The following is a 20,001-nucleotide window of genomic DNA, read 5'->3' as shown; positions in this document are numbered from 1 at the left end:
TCTCTCTTATAGCATATTCAGAAGTAAACTCCAGATGCATTTAAGATTTACCAGTAAAAATATTAAAAGCATAGCAATCTTTTGAGGAAATCTAAGAAATTACATTAACAATCTATGGAAGAGGGAAATAGTCTTTATAAAAAATGCAGTCCTACACGCTGAAAAATTTAGCTGTATTAAATGTCAAATTTAGCTATTATTAAAGTGAACATTTTTAGTGTAGTAAAGATTTCCTAAACAGAGTCAGGAGGCAACAACAACCAAAACAATAGATTTGGGGAAAATATTTGTAGCATATAGAACAGCCCGAGGCCTTATATCTTAATATTCAAAGAGTTCATATAAAGGAACAAGCAAATAACCCGTCAGAAAAATTGGCAGAGGGGCGCCTGGGTGGCGCAGTCGTTGGGCTTCTGCCTTCGGCTCAGGGCGTGATCCCGGCGTTATGGGATCGAGCCCCACATCAGGCTCCTCTGCTGTGAGCCTGCTTCTTCCTCTCCCACTCCCCCTGCTTGTGTTCCCTCTCTCGCTGGCTGTCTCTATCTCTGTCAAATAAATAAATAAAATCTTAAAAAAAAAAAATTGGCAGAGGATATGAAAAGGAAATTCAAAGAGGACAGTTCACATGGCTAACAAACTAAAAATATGCTTAAACTCTCCAGTAATCAGGGAAATACAAATTAACAATGAAATGAAGTTCCATCCATCAGACTAGGAAAAGAAAGTGCTTTTGGATGTATTCCTTGAGGGGATTTATATATTGAAGGAGAAAAGCAAGTGTAGAAAAGGGTATATATTATGATTTTCATTTTTATAACACAAATTATGTTTAAAAACTATGGACCAGGGGCTCCTGGGTGGCGCAGTCGTTAAGCGTCTGCCTTCAGCTCAGGGCGATCCCAGCGTTCTGGGATTGAGCCCCACGTCAGGCTCTTCCGCTGGGAGCCTGCTTCTTCCTCTCCCACTCCCCCTGCTTGTGTTCCCTCTCTCGCTGGCTTTCTCTCTCTGTCAAATAAATAAATAAAATCTTAAAAAAAACACAAAACCTATGGACCAATGTATATATACTTTGTATACTTATGTATGTACATGTGTATATATGTGTATACGATTTTATGAACATAGAGAAAAATATTCAAAGATACACGTTAGCAAATTAACATGGGTTACCTGGGTAGAGAGTGGGTAAAGGAAGCTAATCAAAAAAGGAAAATTTTTAAAAGACTATATAAATAGAATAACTCATTCTTTAAGGAGTTGCTTTAAAACATTATTATGTAACTAATACACTGTGATACTGTAGAAAGTGTAATATAATTAGAGTCAGAATATCTAGGCTCAGCCTCAGCCCCACAGCTCATTAGCCATATGGCCTTAATCAAATGCTTCACCTCTCTGGGTCTGTTGTTCTTTAAAATGGAAATAATGAAACCTACTTTATAAAACTTTTGTGCAGATCAAATGAGAAAATAGAAAATACATGTGAAAGTAACCAGAATAGTGTTTGTTCTATAATAGATGCTCAGTAAATCTCCTATTTTCCTTCTTCCCTGTAAAAATATTTAACTTTTGCAATGTAATTATTTACTTTTAGACTCTGTGTAGCAATCCAAGAAACCACCCAATTAAGAGCACAAAAAACACATTTGGAAAAACAGACCAGAGAATTACAAGCAAAGTGCAATGAATTAGAAAATGAACAATATGAAGCTATTGTAAGAGCCAGAAATAGCATGCAGCTCTTAGAAGAAGCTAACCTTCAAAAAAATCAGGTAAGAAAACTAGTAAACATGTTTACAAATAATATAATACTGAACATTCCCCCTTATGACCTAATAATAAGGGAGTCAGTAATTACAGAATGAACACAAGAAAATGATAACTGCTGTGCTCTCCATTAACAGACATACTATATTCTTCATGGTAAGACTTAATCATAAAACATGATAAAATAGGGGGACCTGGATGACTCAGTTGGGAAGAGCATGCGACCCTAGATCTCTGGGTCATGAGTTTAAACCCCACACTGGATGTAGAGATTACTAAAAAATAAAATAAAACAAAATATGATAAAATGTCGACCCTTTCCCAAAGCTTTCATATCAGATTTTATGTCTCCAATCCTTATGTAAGTAATCTTCATCCTCTATAGTCTCATACTTTAAAAAATCTCCTGTGGCACTTTACTGCAGTATACCCTCTATTTTATTCAGTTTGAATCAGATTAATCTTTCTCATCTTTTTTTCCCCTTCATCACCTACATAATTGCTCTAATGGAGTAGAAGCTTAATTGACAGGAATTAAATTTAGCTGTAAAGATTTATTAACTGGAACCTTCATGTCACTGTTCTTTTTCTAACCCTCTAACAATTGTGATTCCTATGCTATCACATATTATAGTTTTTTTCTTTTATTACTTCCATATAAATGGTATATAGTTCATAGAAGTCACCAAGTGGATAGATTTGTTTTTAATGTTGTTGCTTCCTTTAGAGATCATTAAATCATTACTTCATTTAAACAATATTTATCAAATACCTAACCTATGCATAATTACTGGGAAATATATTGGAGTAGAAAGGAAATACTTGCTTTATTTATGTTTCCTTTTTTCCTTAGAGTTTACTCCAAGAACAGTTCAGAGCAAGACAAAATTGTTTATCTTTCCCCTTTGAAGCCTAGTCACATGAGCATTGTTAATATCAGGTCACTAAAGATGAACATTTTGTGTAAGCACAATGGACAGAGAAGTAATGATATTCATTGCCTATCCCTTAAATCTTCTCACTCAGGTACCAAGTCAATGGACCCTTAAAGAGGCTGTTTATGGCTACAGTATTAAGCTCCCTCCTGACCCATTCTTTAATTGTTACAGGAGTCCCACCTTCAGTTGCTAGTTCCAAAAAGTCAAAGATTCTCTCCACTAATCGTACAAACAGACATGAAACACAGCCTATTAAGGTTCTTTTATGTTGCTTCCCTATTTCCTCATTGTCCCATTCTCTCCCACAACATTGTTACATCAAAACAGCTGTTAGTGTATAATTTACAATAGCCAGGATATGGAGGCAACCAGTGCCTATCCATATATGAAAGATGTGGTGTATATATATACACAATGGAACATTACTCAGTCGTAAAAAGAATGAAGTCTTGCCATTTGCAACAACGTGGATGACCTAGAGGGTATAATACCAAGTGAAATAAGTCAGATACCATGTGATTTTACTCATGTAGAATTTAAGAAACCGAAGAAAAGAACAAAAAGAGACAGATTCTTAATATGGAGAACAAACTGATAGTCGAGGGAGGGCAGGTGGATGGGGAGATGGGTGAAATAGGTGAAGGGGTTAAGAGTACACTTATGATGAGCACTGAGTAATGTATAGAACTGTTGAATCATGGGTGCCTGGCTGGCTCAGTCGGTAGAGCATGTGACAGGGTCATGACTTCAAGCCCCACGTTGGGCATGGAGCCTACTTAAAATAAATACATAAAAAATAATTTTAAAAAAAGAACTGTTGAATCATTATATTATACACCTGAAATTAATGTAACACGCTAATAATTCTACTTGAATAAAAAAAAAAACAGCTGTTAATTCTCACTAGCTTACCTATTTAAGCAGGAGGAAATTTGTTAAACAATTTAAAAAAGACAGATGGGAATGTGGTATCTTTAGAAGGTAGTGGAATCAGAACACAGGGCCACTTATTATGTAATGATAAAAAAAGAGATTCAGTAAGGCCTAAAATTGGAGCAGTTCCAGGCTCAGAAAGATAATTTGTGTGTGGTTTTTTTAATTTTTTATTTAAATTCAGTTAACCAACATATAGTATCGTACATCATTAGTTTCCAATGTAGTGTTCAGTAATTTATCAGTTGCATATAACACCCAATTCAGAAGGATAGTTGGTCTAGAGATGTAAATTTGGGAGTCGTCAGCATATAAATGATATTTAAAACCATGAAACCGGATTAGAACCTCAAAGGACAGATGGAGATAAAGGACTAAGGGCTTAAGTCTTGGGTAGTACAATTTTTATTTTTTTAATTCAGCTTTTATTTTAATTCCAGTATAGTTAACATACAGCATTATATTCGTTTCAGGTGTGTAGTACAGTGATTCAGCAATTCCATACATCACCAGTGCTCATCATGTCACATGCACTTCTTAATCCCATCACCTGTTTCATCCACCCCCCCCATCTCCCCTCTGAAGGGTAGTGCAGGGGTTTTTTTTAAGATTTTATTTATTTATTTGAGACAGGATGAGAGAACACGAGCAGTGCGGAGGGACAGAGGGAGAGGAAGAGTGAGAAGCAGACTCCCCACTGAGCAGGGAGCCCGAGCAACAAGGCAACGCAGGGCTGCAGGGCTCGATCCTAGGACCTGGGATCATGACCTGAGCTGAAGGCAGACGCTTAACTGACTGAGTCACCCAGGCTCCCCAGGTAGTGCAATTTTTAAAGAGGTTCAGGAGAAGAGGAAGAAACAGCAATGTAGACTAAAAAGGAATGATCGGTGAATTAGGAGGAAAACCAATACTGTGGTGTGCTAAAAGCCAAATAAGCAAAGTAAAACGGGAAAAGAGAGTAATCAGTCATCTCAAGTGCTGCTGACAAATCAAATAAGATAGTTATTCAAAATTGACTCATGGGTTGGTTATTAATGGAGACTATGGATGGTGAAAGCCTGATTGGAGTTGGTGTAAGAGAGAAAAAGTATTGGAGATGAGCAAGCACAGACTTTACAGGAGTTTTACTCCAGAGGGAAGCAGAGAAATGGGGTATGACTGACAACAGAACTAGGATTATAGGAGTATTTTTTAGTTGGGAGATGAAAATGATTGGATAAATAGAAACATCAAGGAGTTAGGTGGCAAGGGATGTAATTTGAATAATACCAAATAATGGAAAGAAAGGGAAGTCCAAGAGTTTTTTTTCCAAGACTTTAATACCTAGATTTGATGACTTATTTTGTATAGAGAGTAAAGGAAAAAAGAAAAATAACTCTTAAGATTTCTAGCTGGGAGGTTAGAAGAGTGATGTGCCTGGCCGAAATAAATACCAGAGTAAAATAATAAATTTTTAGGACAAGGTCAGGTGAGAAGGTTAGGGAAAATAAGTATCGTTCATAACTTAGGCAAGATTCCAAGTGGAGATGTCCCAGAAGTTTAGAATAAGATTTTGTTTTCAACAAAGTGATTAGTAGAGAGGTTTTTAACCATTTACTGTTACTTTATTAATAATGATGTGATTTATAATAACATCAAATGATTATTTTTCTGAAGGCTCTACTTGAGGAGAAGCAAAAAGAAAAAGATATAGAAAAAATGAAAGAAACGATCTCTCGGCTTCTGCAAGATGCTGCCATAAGAACCAGGAAGGAAGTAAGGAGTCTTTAAACTTTAAAATTATTTAAAATTCAAAAGTTCACAGAATTTCACAACCTAAGACTAAATACTACCTAAGCTTTTACCTAATGGAACTAGCTAATTAACTATCAGCTAACTGAACCAATTGTGCTAAATTTCAAATAAAAATCATCTCAGGATACCCCTACCATTTGAGCTAGAGTGGGGCTGAGGTGGAGACAGAGGAAGTTGGGGAGGAGGAGAAGGGTTTAGGCTAGGAATATAATGAAGATTAACACACCTGAAGTGTAAAATTTTTAAGAATCCTCAAAAAAAAAACTTAGAATGCATAAGATGCAAGAGAAGAAAACCTACTGTTGGCTTGCAGAATCTTAGAGGAGCTTAGGACAGGAGAAAGCTGGTTTAACCTCTTTTTTTATTGGTAAAGAGACTGAAACCATAAGCGGTTGTTGACTCACTCAAAGTTATATACCAATTAAGGCCAGAGTTTATTTTTTTAAAGATCTTATTTATTTATTTGAGAGAGATAGAGAGTGAGGGAGACAGAGAGAGAGAGAAGGAGCAGGGGGAGGGGCAAAGGGAAAGGGAAGAAGCAGACTCCCCACTGAGCATGGAGCCCAACGTGAGGCTCGATCCCAGGACTCCAGGATCATGACCTGAGCCGAAGGCAGATGCTTAACCGACTGAGCCACCCAGTTAAAGCCAGAATTTAGACTCGTACCTTCTCCTGCTATACTGAGTCCAGCATTGTTTTGATCACATCATGCTGGCACTTGCACAGTTTGTGAATTGTGGTGTTATTTTCAATTTTGTTATCAAGACTAAATCTGATTTTTGTGTTAAACTAATGAATTGATTTTTGGTTTGAATTGTGAGGCTTATGCAAATTAAAACTGGGAAATGTAAGTTTACTTTCATATAAAGGGACAAGACATAACATCTATTTGCCTTTTCTTCTGGTATGGATATGAATCCGTTCATAAGTGGTGTGGTAAAGTTTGAAAGCGTAAAGTGAATTGTGGAGGAAAAAAACAAAAACCCATTTTAAAGATTAAGTAAACTAAAATAAGTAACTTGCTTTAGGGTTCTACCTCTAGGAAGTAGCAGAACTAGATGTAAATACAAGTCTGTTGATTCTTGAGCTCTCCTTTCAAGCACTGTAAGAAATTGTTTCCCATTAATTTTGTATTCTTTTGTTTTTAGAAATTTTCAAACCCATAAAAAGGTTAAAAGCTGTACAGTGAACACCTGTTTTCCCCTTACCCAGATAATTCTTAATGTCTTGCCACACCCATTCCATCTCTTTAAATACATACACGCACTCTTTTGCCAAACATTTGGACATTGACTGCAGGCATTATGACACTTCACTCCTAAATATTTTGGCATGTTTTCCTCCTGAGAAAGGACATTTTACTACACAACCACACCACTATTACCATACCTTAAAAAAAAATCAAAATTATTTTAATCTACACTTTAATTTCCCTAAAATATCTTTATTAGCTTTTTGGTTTTTTAAATCCAGGATCCAATCCAAATTTATGTATCATTGAGTTTGACTGCTATGTCTCTGTAGTTTCCCTCAATTTAACCCAGCCCTCTGCTTTCCTCTGTGTATGACAAAGAATCCTTTGTACAATCCAGAATATTCCATATCTGGATTCATGTGACCATTTCTTCTTGATTAGATTTAGGTCATTTCTGGTAGAGTGATATGTATATCCCCCACTTGATCACATCAGGAAGCTATAATATAAGGTTGTGCATTGGTTGAAACTCAGCTTGACCACATGGTTAATGTGGTAAGACCAGAACTCTCCATTTGTATACTTTAGAAATCACTGAGGAAAATACTTGAAGACTGTACAGGTATACTTTCTACCAAAAATTTCATCTAGTGGTCTTAGCATCCATTGATAATCCTTGCCTGAGATAAATATTACAAGGAGTGATTACAAATGATCATATTCTATCCTTTTTATACATTTATTAGCTGTCATTTCTCAGTAAAGAAGCGCTTCCCCCTCTTTTTTAATATCATGATGGTTTCATTCATCTTTATTCTTCTGTTATAATCCATTACCATATTTTTTTCTTCTCATATTGTCTCTGTAGCTTTTTTGCATAAATGATGTTCCTCTCTCATCTTGTAGTTTCCCTGCCTCAGATATGGAATCAGCCACTTTTCCAATAATATTTTTATTTAATATTTGTGTCAGAGACATGAATTTGCAAAACTACTGTTTCCATTTTTACTGTAATATTTACATTAAAGTGCTTTCCTATATATTCATAAAGACTATCTATGAAATGGTTAACACAAAGGATTGAAAACTAATAATCCTTTCCTTTAAAATGAGTTCCTATAAGATAGTTGGATACACTATATATTCCATTACTGGATAAAATAAAGGTATTAATTCTTTTCTTAACCTGTATTTTTTCTATGGGCAGTATTATTTCTCTCCTAGTTAGATTGAAGTAAATTTGTTTTAAAAAGTTTCATCAGTTAAAAAAGTAAAGATAATGTGCTTGCTTTCCTCCCAAGCAACTAAGTGGTAGAGTTTTCATTTGTACAAGTTCTCTGTATGATGTTTCTTGATGCAAAAGTGTTCCTTAGGGGGCGCCTGGGTGGCGCAGTCATTAAACATCTGCCTTTGGCTCAGGGTGTGATCCCAGCGTTCTGGGATCGAGCCCCACATCAGGCTCCTCCGCTAGGAGCCTGCTTCTTCCTCTCCCACTCCCCCTGCTTGTGTTCCCTCTCTGCTGGCTGTCCCTGTCAAATAAATAAATCTTTAAAAAAAAAAAAAGTGTTCCTTTGAAATCTGTTACTTTGTCACAGGCTGAAATTAGGTGATTTCCTAAGATAAAATTTCTAATTTGAAGCAGAATTCAAACTAAAACCTTGGTTTTTTTTTTTTTTAATTATTAATTTGTATATCATTTCTGTAGGAATCCTTATCCTATTCTTAGGATTAAGAATACTGTTATCTTTGGCTGTAATTTGAAATATTTTTGATGGCATATCTTTAAAATCTTTAATAAATTTTGTGACTTTTAGTGATAAAAATGTTTTATGAAGGTATTCACGATATAAGAAACCCTCTAACTGGGGCGCCTGGGTGGCGCAGTTGTTAAGCATCTGCTTTCGGCTCAGGGCGTGATCCCAGCATTCTGGGATCGAGCCCTACATCAGGCTTCTCTGCTAGGAGCTGCTTCTTCCTCTCCCACTCCCCCTGCTTGTGTTCCCTCTCTAGCTGGCTGTCTCTCTCTGTCAAATAAATAAATAAAATCTTTAAAAAAAAAGAAAGAAGGAAAGAAAGAAAGAAAGAAAGAAAGAAAGAAAGAAAGAAAGAAAGAAAGAAACCCTCTGATTTTCTGATCCTAAAATAAATTCACGTTGGGGCGCCTGGTGGCTTGGTTGGTTAAACGTCAAACTCTTGATTTCAGCTCAAGTTGTGATCTCGGGTTTGTTAAATCAATCCCTGTGACAGGCTGTGCCTTGGGAGTGAAGCCTGGTTAAGATTCTTTCTCTCAGAGGAGGAGTAGGGGGACCTTCAGTTTGTCTCATCCCTTGAATACAGCTAGATAGTTATCAAATCATTCTGAATACCTAAGAAATCAATCGGAGATCTGAGAGAAGAAATGCTGGAAGTCTACAAGTAGAAAAACCACCACTGTTTGGAAGGTAGGAGGTGCGGAGATTTGAATCCAGGGTTATGTAGCTGAGGATATGGGGGAGGGAAGGCAACCTGCTTAAGGAGGCTACTGCAAAGTATTATAAGCAGAGGAAAGCAAAATCAGAATTTTAGAAGTCTGCTAAAGTGGGCGTTGTCCCTGGCTTAAAGGTACTCAGGTGGTGAAGCAGCACAGAATCCCAGGGATAACAGCATGCTCTCAGGATCCCTGGGGTCACAGGAAGAACAGGTGATAACGTGAGTGGGGCAGAGTTCCCAGGCATAGGAGTGGGGAAACTGGCTGCAAAACAGCGAGTATAGGTGTTTGCTTTCTGCTCTGTGTTTCCATAAACTGTGAACTGCTGCACGGTCTTGCGACCACTTTCCTGGGAAGGGTCCAGCAAAAGACAGAAGCGTGGCAAGACCCACCCTCCCCCCCAGGAGGAACAGCGTGGGTTCATGCCCCAGGAGTGCATAAAATTTGGAGTTTTGGAATTCAGCCGCGTGCCCGAGATAAAAATGCTCAGTTACAGGCCAGGTGAACACAGAGGTCTGACAGAAACTGGGAAGATGAAGAGGGATTGATTGCTTTTCTTTGAGGGCTCACTGAAGGGTGGGGGTGCAAACTTTCACCTCCAGGGCTAGATAGTGAGGCACGCATCCCATCCATGGTTGCTCTAAGCCTTCAGGGAACAAAATAGCTCCACCTAGTGGAGCCTTACACTGAGCCCTGCCTCTGTGCATGGGACGCACATTTGCAATAGGGCATGTCCACCTGAGAATCAGTGCAATAGGCCCCTGCCCCAGAAGACCAGCACAAACAGTTGGCTCTCACCAAGTTTACTAATCCTAGAGGGCTGCAAAGCTTCAGCTCTTGGGAAAAACAGTATATAGCATTCTTTCTATTTTTATTCTTTAGTTCAGTATTGTTTTTCTCAGTTACTTATTTTTTCAATTTTTTAAGTTATTTTTTAATTTTTATTTATATATACATTTCATTCATATATATATAATATATATATATAAAATCTTTTGTTTCCTTTCATTGTATTTTATTTTTTTATATATCTAAGTTTTTTGTTCTTGTTTTGGGATCTAGTTTCTTTTAACAAGCAAACCAGAACACACCCAGGATCTAGTTTTTGGCTTTGTTTTGTTCTATTGTTGTTGTTACTGCTTTTTCTCTTTCTTTTCCTTCCTGAATAAAATGACAAGATGGAAATTCACCCCAAAATAAAGAACAGGAGGTGTAGTACTCACTGCCAGAGATGTAATCAATATGGATATAAGTAAGATATCTGAACTAGAATTTAAAACAATGATTATAAAGATACTAGCTGGGCTTGAAGAAGGCATAGAGCACACTACAGAATCCCTTACTGTAGAGATAAAAGAACTAAAATCCAGCCTGGCCAAAATTAAAAATGCTATTAGCAAGATGAAGTCCTAAGTAGAGGCCATAAAAATGAGGATGAACAAAGCAGAAGAGCAAATCATTGATATAGAAGATAAAATGATGGAAAATAAGGAAGCTGAAAAGAGAGAAAAAACTACTAGATCACGAAGGGAGACTTAGGGAACTTGACAATTCCATAAAGTGAAATAATTTCCATATTATAGGGGTCCCAGAAGATGAGCAGGAGAAGGGGGCAGAAAGCTTATTTGAACAAATTATAGCTGAGAACACCCCTAATCTGGGGAAGAAAACAGGCATTCAAGTTCAGGAGGCACAGAGAACTGCCCTCAAAATCAACAAAAATAAGTCAACAGCTGGACATACTATAGCGAAGCTTGCAAATTTCAAAGATAAAGAGAAAATCCTGAAAGCAGTTCAGGACAAGAGGTTCTTAACCTACAAGGGTAGATACATAAGGCTGGCAGCAGATGTGTCCGCGGAGACCTGGCTGGCCAGAAAGGACCGGCATGATATATTCAGTGTGCTAAATGAGAAAATTATGCAGCCAAGAATACTTTATCCAGCAAAGCTGTCGTTGAGATTAGGAGGAGAGATAAAGAGTTTTCAGGATAAACAACAACTGAAAGAATCTGTGAACACTAAACCAGCCCTGCAAGAAATATTAAAAGGGATCCTTTGAGCAGAAAGCCCAAAAGTAACAAAGACCAGAAAGGAACAGAGACAATCTACAGGAATAGCAAATTTGCAAGTACTACAATGGCACTAAATTCATATCTTTCAATAATTACTCTGAATTTAAATGGACTAAATGCTCCAATCAAAAGACATAGGGTATCAGAATGGATTAAAAATCAAGACCCATCCATATGCTGCTTACAAGAGACTCAGACACCTCCAGATTGAAAGTGAAGGAGTGAAGAACCATTTATCATGCTAATGAATATCGAAAGCTGGAGTAGCCATCCTTATATCAGAAAAACTGGATTTTAAACCAAAGGCTATAATAAGAGATGTAGGAAGACACTATATCATAATAAAAGGGTCTATCCAACAAGAATATCTACAATTGTAAATATTTATGCCCCTAACGTGGGTGCAGCCAAATATATAAACCAATTAATAACCAAATTAAAGAAACTCATTGATAATAATACAATAATAATGGGGGACTTTAACACCCCACTTACAGCAATGGACAGATCATCTAAATATCAACAAGGAAAAGGCTCTGAATGACACACTGGATCAGAGGGACTTAACAGATACATTCAGAGCATTTCATCCTAAAGTAGCAGAATACACAGTATTCTCAAGTGCACTTGGAACATTCTCCAGAAAAGATCATATTGGGCCACAAATCTGGTCTCAACCAGTACAAAAAGACTGAAATGATACAATGCATGTTTTCAGACCACAATGCTATAAAACTTGAAGTCAACCACAAGAAAAAACTTGGAAGGACCACAAATACATGGAGGTTAAAGAACATCCTACTATGGAATGAATGGGTCAACTAGGAAGTTAAAGAATGATTAAATACATGGAAGCAAATGAAAATGAAAACATAACAGTCCAGAAGCTTTAGGATGCAGCAAAGGCACTCCTAAGAGAAAAGTATATAGCAATACAGGCCTTCCTCAAAAAACAAGATAAGTCTCAGATATAAAACCTAACCTTATACCTAAAAGAGCTAGAAAGAATAGGAAATAAAGACCAAATTCAGCAGAAGAAGAGAAATAATAAAGATTAGAACAGAAACCAATGATACAGAAATTAAAAAAAAAAAAAATACCTGTAGAACAGATCGCCAAAACTAGGAGCTGGTTCTTTGAAAGAATTAATAAGATTGATAACCCCCTAGCCAGACTTATCAAAAAGAAAAGAGAAAGGACCTAAATAAATAAAATCACGAATGAAAGAGGAGAGATCACAACCAACACTGAAGAAGTTATTATGAGCAATTATATGGCAACAACTTAGGCAATGTGGAAGAAGTGGATGCATTCCTAGAAACATGTAAACTACCAAAACTGAAACAGGAAGAAATAGAAAACCTGAACACATAACCAGCAAAGAAATTGAAGCAGTAGTCAAAAATCTCCCAAAAAACAAAAGTCCAGGGCCAGAGGGCTTCCAAGAGGAATTCTACCAAACATTTAAATAAGATTTAATATCTATTCTTTTGAAGCTGTTTCAAAAAATAGAAATGAAAAGAAAACTTCCAAACTCCTTCTATGAGGCCACCATTACCTTGATCCCAAAACCAGACAGAGACCCCACTAAAAAGGATAGTTACACACTGATATCCCTGATGACTGGGATGCAAAAATTCTCACCAAGACACTAGCTAATAGGATCCAACAGTACATTGAAAAGATTATTCACAATGACCAAGTGAGATTTATTCATGGACTGCAGGGATAGTTCAACATCCACAAATCAATCAGTATGATACACCACATTAATAAAAGAAAGGACAAGAACCATATGATCCTCTCAATAGATGCAGAAAAAGCATTTAACAAAATACAGCATCTTTTCTTGATAAAAACCCTCTGCCATGTATGAAAGACCCACAGCAAATATCCTCAACAGAGAAAACTGAGAACTTTTCCCCTAAGATCAGGAACATGACAGGGATGTCTACTCTCACCACTGTTGTTCAACATAGTACTGGAAGTCCTAGCCTCAGCAATCAGACAACAAAAAGAAATAAAAAGCATCCAAATCAGCAAAGAAGTCAAACTCTAATTCATCGCAGATTACGTGATTCTCTATGTAGAAAACCCAAGACTCCACCAAAAAATTGCTAGAACTGGTACAGGAATTCAGCAAAGTCACGGGATATAAAATCAATGCAGAGAAGTCAGTTGCATTTCAGTACACTAACAAGGAAGCAGAAATCAAGCAAGCGATCCCATTTACAATTGCACCAAAAGCCATAAAATACCTAGGAATAAACCTAACCAAAGAGGTAAAGGACCTGTAATCGAAAACTGTAGAACACTTAAGAAATAAATTGAGGAAGACACAAAGAAATGGAATAACATCCCATGCTCCTGAATTGGAAGAACAAATATTGTTAAAATGTGTGTGCTACCCAAAGCACTCTGCACATTCAATGCAATCCCTATCAAAATACCATCATCATTTTTCAGAGCTGGAACACAATCCTAAAATTTGTATGGAACTAGAAAAGACCCCGAATAGCCAAGATCATGTTGAAAAAGAAAAACAAAGCTGGAGGTGTCACAATTCCATACTTCAAGCTGTATTACATGTCTATAATCATCAAGATTGTATGGTACGGGTAAAAAACAGATACATAGATCAATAGAGACCCCAGAAATGGACCCTCAACTCTGTGGTCAGCTAATCGACAAAGCAGGAAAGAATATCCAATAGAAAAAAGACAGTCTCTTCAACAAATGGTATTGGGAAAACTGGACAGTCACATGCAGAAGAATGAAATTAGACCACTTTCTTATACCATATGCAAAAAATAAACTCAAAATGGATGAAAGACCTAAACGTGAGACAGGAATCCATCAAAATCCTAGATGAGAACGCAGGCAGCAACCTCTTTAACCTCAGCTGCAGCAACTTCTTACTAGACATGTTTCCAAAGGCAAGGGAAAGAAAAGCAAAAATGAACTATTGGGACTTTGCCAGGAGAAAAAGCTTTTGCACAGCAAGGGAAACAATCAACAAAACTAAAAGGCAACCTATGGAATGGGATAAGATATTTGCAAGTGACATATCAGATAAAGAGCTAGTATCCAAAACCTATAAAGAACAGGGGCGCCTGGGTGGCTCAGTTGTTAAGCGTCTGCCTTCGGCTCAGGGTGTGATCCCGGTGTTATGGGATCGAGCCCCACATCAGGCTCCTCTGCTGGAAGCCTGCTTCTTCCTCTCCCACTCCCCCTGCTTGTGTTCCCTCTCTCGCTGGCTGTCTCTCTCTCTCTGTCAAATAAATAAATAAAATCTTTAAAAAAAAAAAAAAAACCTATAAAGAACATACCAGACTCAACACCCAAAAAACAAATACCTTACAAATCACTTACAATTCCACTACCTAGAGATAAGTACTATTTTTAGCATTGTCCTCTGAATTTTCATTTAATTGCAAATTATTAATGATGTGGTGTAGCTATCTGTGAAACAAAAAATTCTGGAGGTATATACATCAACCTTCAAATAGTGCTAAGCCTAGAAGATAGAATAATGAGAAATGTTTCTCTTTCTACATATTATAATTCTGCAATGTGTGGAATTTCAAAGAGTAGGAATTATTTTCATTAAGTATATATATAAATTATATATATAATATCTTATAGAGCATGTAGTATATCCTCCTTATATACATTTTTATTTTTAAATATATTTTTAATGTTTTTATATGAAATTTTTCACCCATATTGGTGATAGTTGCCCCACTTATCATAATTTGACATGTTCTCCAAATACGTAGAATTAATCTGTTGAATTGGGGGTTACTTATGTCTGATGACTTTAGAAGTATCTTTTTATTAACAGAGTAAATGTAATGAATCGTCACATATTTATGTTCTGGCTGTAAAACTAAACAAAATATGATAGTAGCTTATTTCTTTAAAATAAAGAAATAGCTTTTTCTCAGATCTCTTTCAAAAGTAAAACTTAATTTGTGAAAATAACATTATATTTTGATTTTGATTTTCTTTTGATTTTAAATCATGGCTGAAAATTTGTAATCAATATTATATTCATCCAGTTAGGCACTATTTGCACTATTATTGGCCTTTTCTCTTTCTGTCTCTTGTTAATTTACCTTACTATTTGGTTTATAAATACCCTTACTATCCATAAATTATCGAAGAAAATGTTTACATAAAGAAAGTGAGGTTAGGTTAAGAGAGGTGATTTTAGTTGCCATACAGGCTTCTGAACCCCAGCGACGTTAAACTGCCTCTCAAATATGTGTATTTGCTCACATAACAAGATTTACATTGTTTTATCAGATACTAACCTCAAAATATTTTCTATGACCTTTGCAGCATAGGATTTTACTGATGATATACCGTCAGTTTCAGTAGTCCTACACAGTCTTTTTAGTAAGTATGAATAGTTCAATTTACTGAATTATCAGCATCAGTGTAAAAATATTTCAAAATATATTTACTACTGTGGTCATAAACCCTTATGCTAACTGCGTCATTTCTAGAACCTTTTTTTTTTTAAGATTTTATTTATTTGACAGAGAGAGAAAGACAGCCAGCGAGAGAGGGAACACAAGCAGTGGGAATGGGAGAGGAAAAAGCAGGCTCCCAGCGGAGCAGGGGGCCTGATGCGGGGCTTGATCCCAGGACCCTGGGATCACACCCTGAGCTGAAGGCAGACACTTAACAACTGAGCCACTCAGGCACCCCAATTTCTAGATACTTTCAGAACACTTTTAAAAAATTATGTGAGAGACAGACAGACATGACTGCACTCATAGGAACTAAAATTTTTATATTTTGAAAACCTTCATGACGTAATTTCTCTGTGCCTTAATCTTCCTCATCTATAATGAGGGTAATAACTACTTAATCAGATTCTTGGTGAGAATTAATGAGATAATAACACTTAAATAAGCACTCTAAACAGTTCCTCACACATCAGACCTTAGTAAAGGCTAAGTGTGAGTATCACTGACCCATAAATAGGATGGATTGATTCTTCATATAATTATTCATAGGCAAAGTTTTCACCAAATTAAAATCTAAAATAGAGCTCAGAGGGACCCACAAATATTTGTCGGGTCTTCAGAAAGGTAACTGATATTAATTAACCAAATAAAATATATGTCAAGTAATAAAATGTCAATGTTATAAATGTTCTTAAGAAGGCTTACCTCGTGTTTTAGAAATAATCTATTTTATAAGATCCTAGAAAATTTCCAAAAATCTTTGGCTCATGAGTGTTTACTGGTGACATAGCATCAGTATCAGTATTCCTTGTGGTCTTTTTAAAAAGCATGAGGAGTTAGAAAAATACGTTGTCATAGGAGCCATCCCAATTAGATGTAACTAATTCTTCAAAATATTCTGTATACATAAACCATACTGTTTCTGATGTAATTTAAATGTTAATTGAAATGAGTTTTCCCCACAAAGTAATGTACTTAGTACTGAAATATGTGCCATATAAAAATATTCTTCTGTTTATAAAACAAAAGTGCCTTAAAAGTTATTAGTTACGTTTTTAGTGTGTAATTCAGTTTTTCTCTTGACTTGCTCTATGGCAGGAGTTCTCAAAAAGTGTTGTTCAGAGGGTCTGCAAGGTCAAACCTAACTTTCATACTTATAGTTTATTGTTTGCTTTTTTCATTCTCATTCTCTCATGAGTGTACAGTGTTGTTTGCCAGAGGCTGATGATATGCAACAACAGAATAGGTTGAACATAGAAATAGATATGAGAATCTAGCTGTCTTCTAATGAGCCAGACATTAAGGAAATTTGCAAAAATGTAAAATAATACCATTCTAAAAAATTTTCAATTTTGGAAAATACAATTACTTTTCATTAAAAAAATGTTATTTATGTTAACCCGTAATGACTTTAGTTATTTTCTTTTGAGGAGATTAGTAAATATTTTGAAATTTTCCCAGTTTTCACTCCTAATATGGTAAATTTTAATAGAAATTCACTCTCCCTCCACTATCATGGTTAAGTCTTGACTCTTTAATATACCATGTGCTTATTTATTTTTTATGACCTAAAAGTTACAATTTTATTTTTTATCAAAATTATTATCCTAAACATTTTTATTGGGCATTAATCATGTTTTGAGAACCTAAACAATTTATAAATGTCTTAATTTACAGGTTGCAAGCACAAGAAAACAGTGTAATATACAGATTTCTCGACTAACAGAAGAACTTTCAGCCCTTCAAATGGTATGTTGGAATATAGTATTAATATTTTCTTCTGCATATTGATTATTTTAAAGGCCAGGATACATTTTAATATATCTTGTAATGGGTATTCTTGTTCATTCAGAAGATACTTATTAAGCCAGGAATTATGCTAGATGCTTAGAGAAGAATAAAAATAAAAATAAATGTGTTACCTGCAATCTTGAAACTTATGGTCTAGCAGGAAAGATGGATGGCATTTATCACATTTTGCTACAATTACTTTTTTTGACAAAGAACGCACAGGGTGCTATTGAAGCACCCATATGCAGCTGCTACCATATGCAGGGTTCATCTGGGAGACAAGGGAGAAAGAAAAAGTGTATATGATAGTGGGAAAGAAAAAAGAGAAGCTTCCCAAAAGAAATGAGTACTGAAGGATAAATAGGCAGAGGAGAAAGGAAAAGAGTACTTGTGTGGCTAGAGGTAAATTAAATATGTAAATTTAACAATATGTAAATTCCATAAGAAATGGAATTTAATAGCCTTGCTTACAGGGGAATAAAAGAAGAATTTTCAGACATTAGGAAGATATTTTCCACTTTACAAACTCTAATATTTTCTGAATCTCTGTATCGCTTTTAATCTTGACTACAAAACTTAGCAATGAACTAGGTCTTGTAATAAATATATTGCGTTATATGAGTTGTCTCTCCCTGTCTCCTATCTCCCTCCTTCCTTCTCCCTTTCTCTTTCTTTATGAGAATCTTACCTTTCCAATTGGATTGTAAATACCTCAAAGTAGAAGAGTCTTATGCATCTTTTTATTTTCCCCATTGCCTACCACAGTGTTTTCACAGTATGTTTTTTAATAAATATTTATTGACTGGTATTTAAACAACTCTGAAAGGAGAACATTTTCCACATTCTGCAAACTCTGTAATGTACATGTTGAGACTTTTGTCTTTGTGTATACATCCTGAGAATAATAGAACAAGAAACAGTGTTACTTTTTGTTTGTTTAATGTCATCTGTTTTAAGGATGAAGGAACATTAAGTAAAATCAATGGGATGCCGTGTGGCCAATTAGTCATGTCTAATTATTTGTTGTTTTTCAGTTTTTCTTCCTCTTCTGTCACCTTACTGTTTTGCTTGTTCTCTTACATGGACTGATTTAACCATCAACAGATTCACAGCTAGAAAATGAAGGTCCTACCCTAGTCCAGCATCATTTAATGGCTTGTAAACTCTGGAAGGATGAGAACATTATTTCTCTCTTTTCCCAAAAGAATGTGTGTTGGATAAGATCTGCAGAGATTTTAAAAATAATAACTCTTAACAACCACAACCAGAGTTATATAAACTCACTTTAGAGCAAAAAAAATTTATTTCAGTTTATTACAAAAGGTATTTCTTACGATTTATAATAAAACAATTGTAATCCATAGCTAAGTGGATTTTTCTAAAGATATTAAATACTATCTTATGTCATGTTGATTCCATGGGGAAAACTGTACTGATTAATTGAAAAGTGTTTTAAATATTTGGCATTGAGAAATATGTCTGAAAGGAAGACATGTTCAAATACTTTAAAAAGCAGATTTTCTCAGGGAACTCAAAAACTCAGATTATGGTTTGAGACATAATAACCTGACATCAGGTATTGATTTATATTCTTAAGTACCAATTTTACCACGTATACTATAAAGATGAAGTCAAGGAGAAAAGTTAAACACACTTTAGCTAACCCAAAGCTAAGTTATGCTTGTAGGAAGGAGAAAAACTTGTGTTTTAGGTTAGTGTGCAGAGTTCTTGATAGGTTTAAGAAAAGGCCAGAACCAGTCTAGCTACATATCTCCCTTTGGAAAGCAGCACAGCTTTTACTTTCTCCTACAGGGTATGGTTTCTTTTAAGAATACTCAAGGTTTTTTGTTTTGTTTTGTTTTTTAAATAATTTTTTATTATGTTATGTTAGTCACCATACAGTATATCCTTAGTTTTTGATGTAGTGTTCCATGATTCACTATTTGCGTATAAAACCCAGCGCACCATGCAGTGTGTGCCCTCCTTAATACCCATCACCAGCCTATCCCCATCCCCCAGCCCTCTCCCCTCTGAAGCCCTCAGTTTGTTTCCCAGAGTTCATAGTCTCTTATGGTTCATTCCTCCTTCTGTTTACCCCCCTTCATTCTTCCCTTCCTTCTCCTACCGATCTTCCTGCTATTTCTTATGTTCCATAAATGAATGAAACTATATGATAATTGTCTTTCTCTGCTTGACTTATTTCACTTAGCATAATCTCCTCCAGTCCCGTCCATGTTGCTGCAAATGTTGGGTAATCGTTCTTTCTGATGACTGAGTAATATTCCATTGTATATATGGACCACATCTTCTTAATCCAGTCATCTGTTGAAGGGCATCTCGGCTCCTTCCACAATTTAGCTATTGTGGACAATGCTGCTATGAACATTGGGGTGCATATGGCCCTTCTCTTCACTACGTCTGTATCTTTGGAGTAAATACCCAGTAGTGCAATTGCTGGATCATAAGGTGGCTTAATTTTTAACTTTTTAAGGGACCTCCACACTGTTTTCTAAGGAATATTCAAGGTTTTAATTCTGCCAACTAGCAGAGATTGCTGTTAATCTA

The 20,001-nt window shown here is 35.9% G+C and overlaps 1 protein-coding gene across 1 annotated transcript in view; it reads left to right on the top strand.

The window, feature by feature from the left end:
• The window catches only part of SCLT1 (sodium channel and clathrin linker 1), a 204,364-nt gene that overhangs the window by 100,770 nt on the left and 83,593 nt on the right, over nt 1-20,001 (top strand). The window contains exons 12-14 of the mRNA XM_045798986.2: nt 1,595-1,772; nt 5,295-5,393; nt 17,323-17,394. Of these exons, the coding sequence (XP_045654942.2) occupies nt 1,595-1,772; nt 5,295-5,393; nt 17,323-17,394 (349 nt within the window). The remainder of the gene's footprint in view (nt 1-1,594; nt 1,773-5,294; nt 5,394-17,322; nt 17,395-20,001) is intronic.

This window comes from Ursus americanus, chromosome 13 (assembly GCF_024610735.1).
Source record: "Ursus americanus isolate L20-20 chromosome 13, mUrsAme1.1.p, whole genome shotgun sequence".
Lineage (NCBI taxonomy): Eukaryota > Metazoa > Chordata > Mammalia > Carnivora > Ursidae > Ursus > Ursus americanus.
Note: the sequence above shows the minus strand (reverse complement) of the source record. Positions and strands in the feature narration are given on the sequence as shown.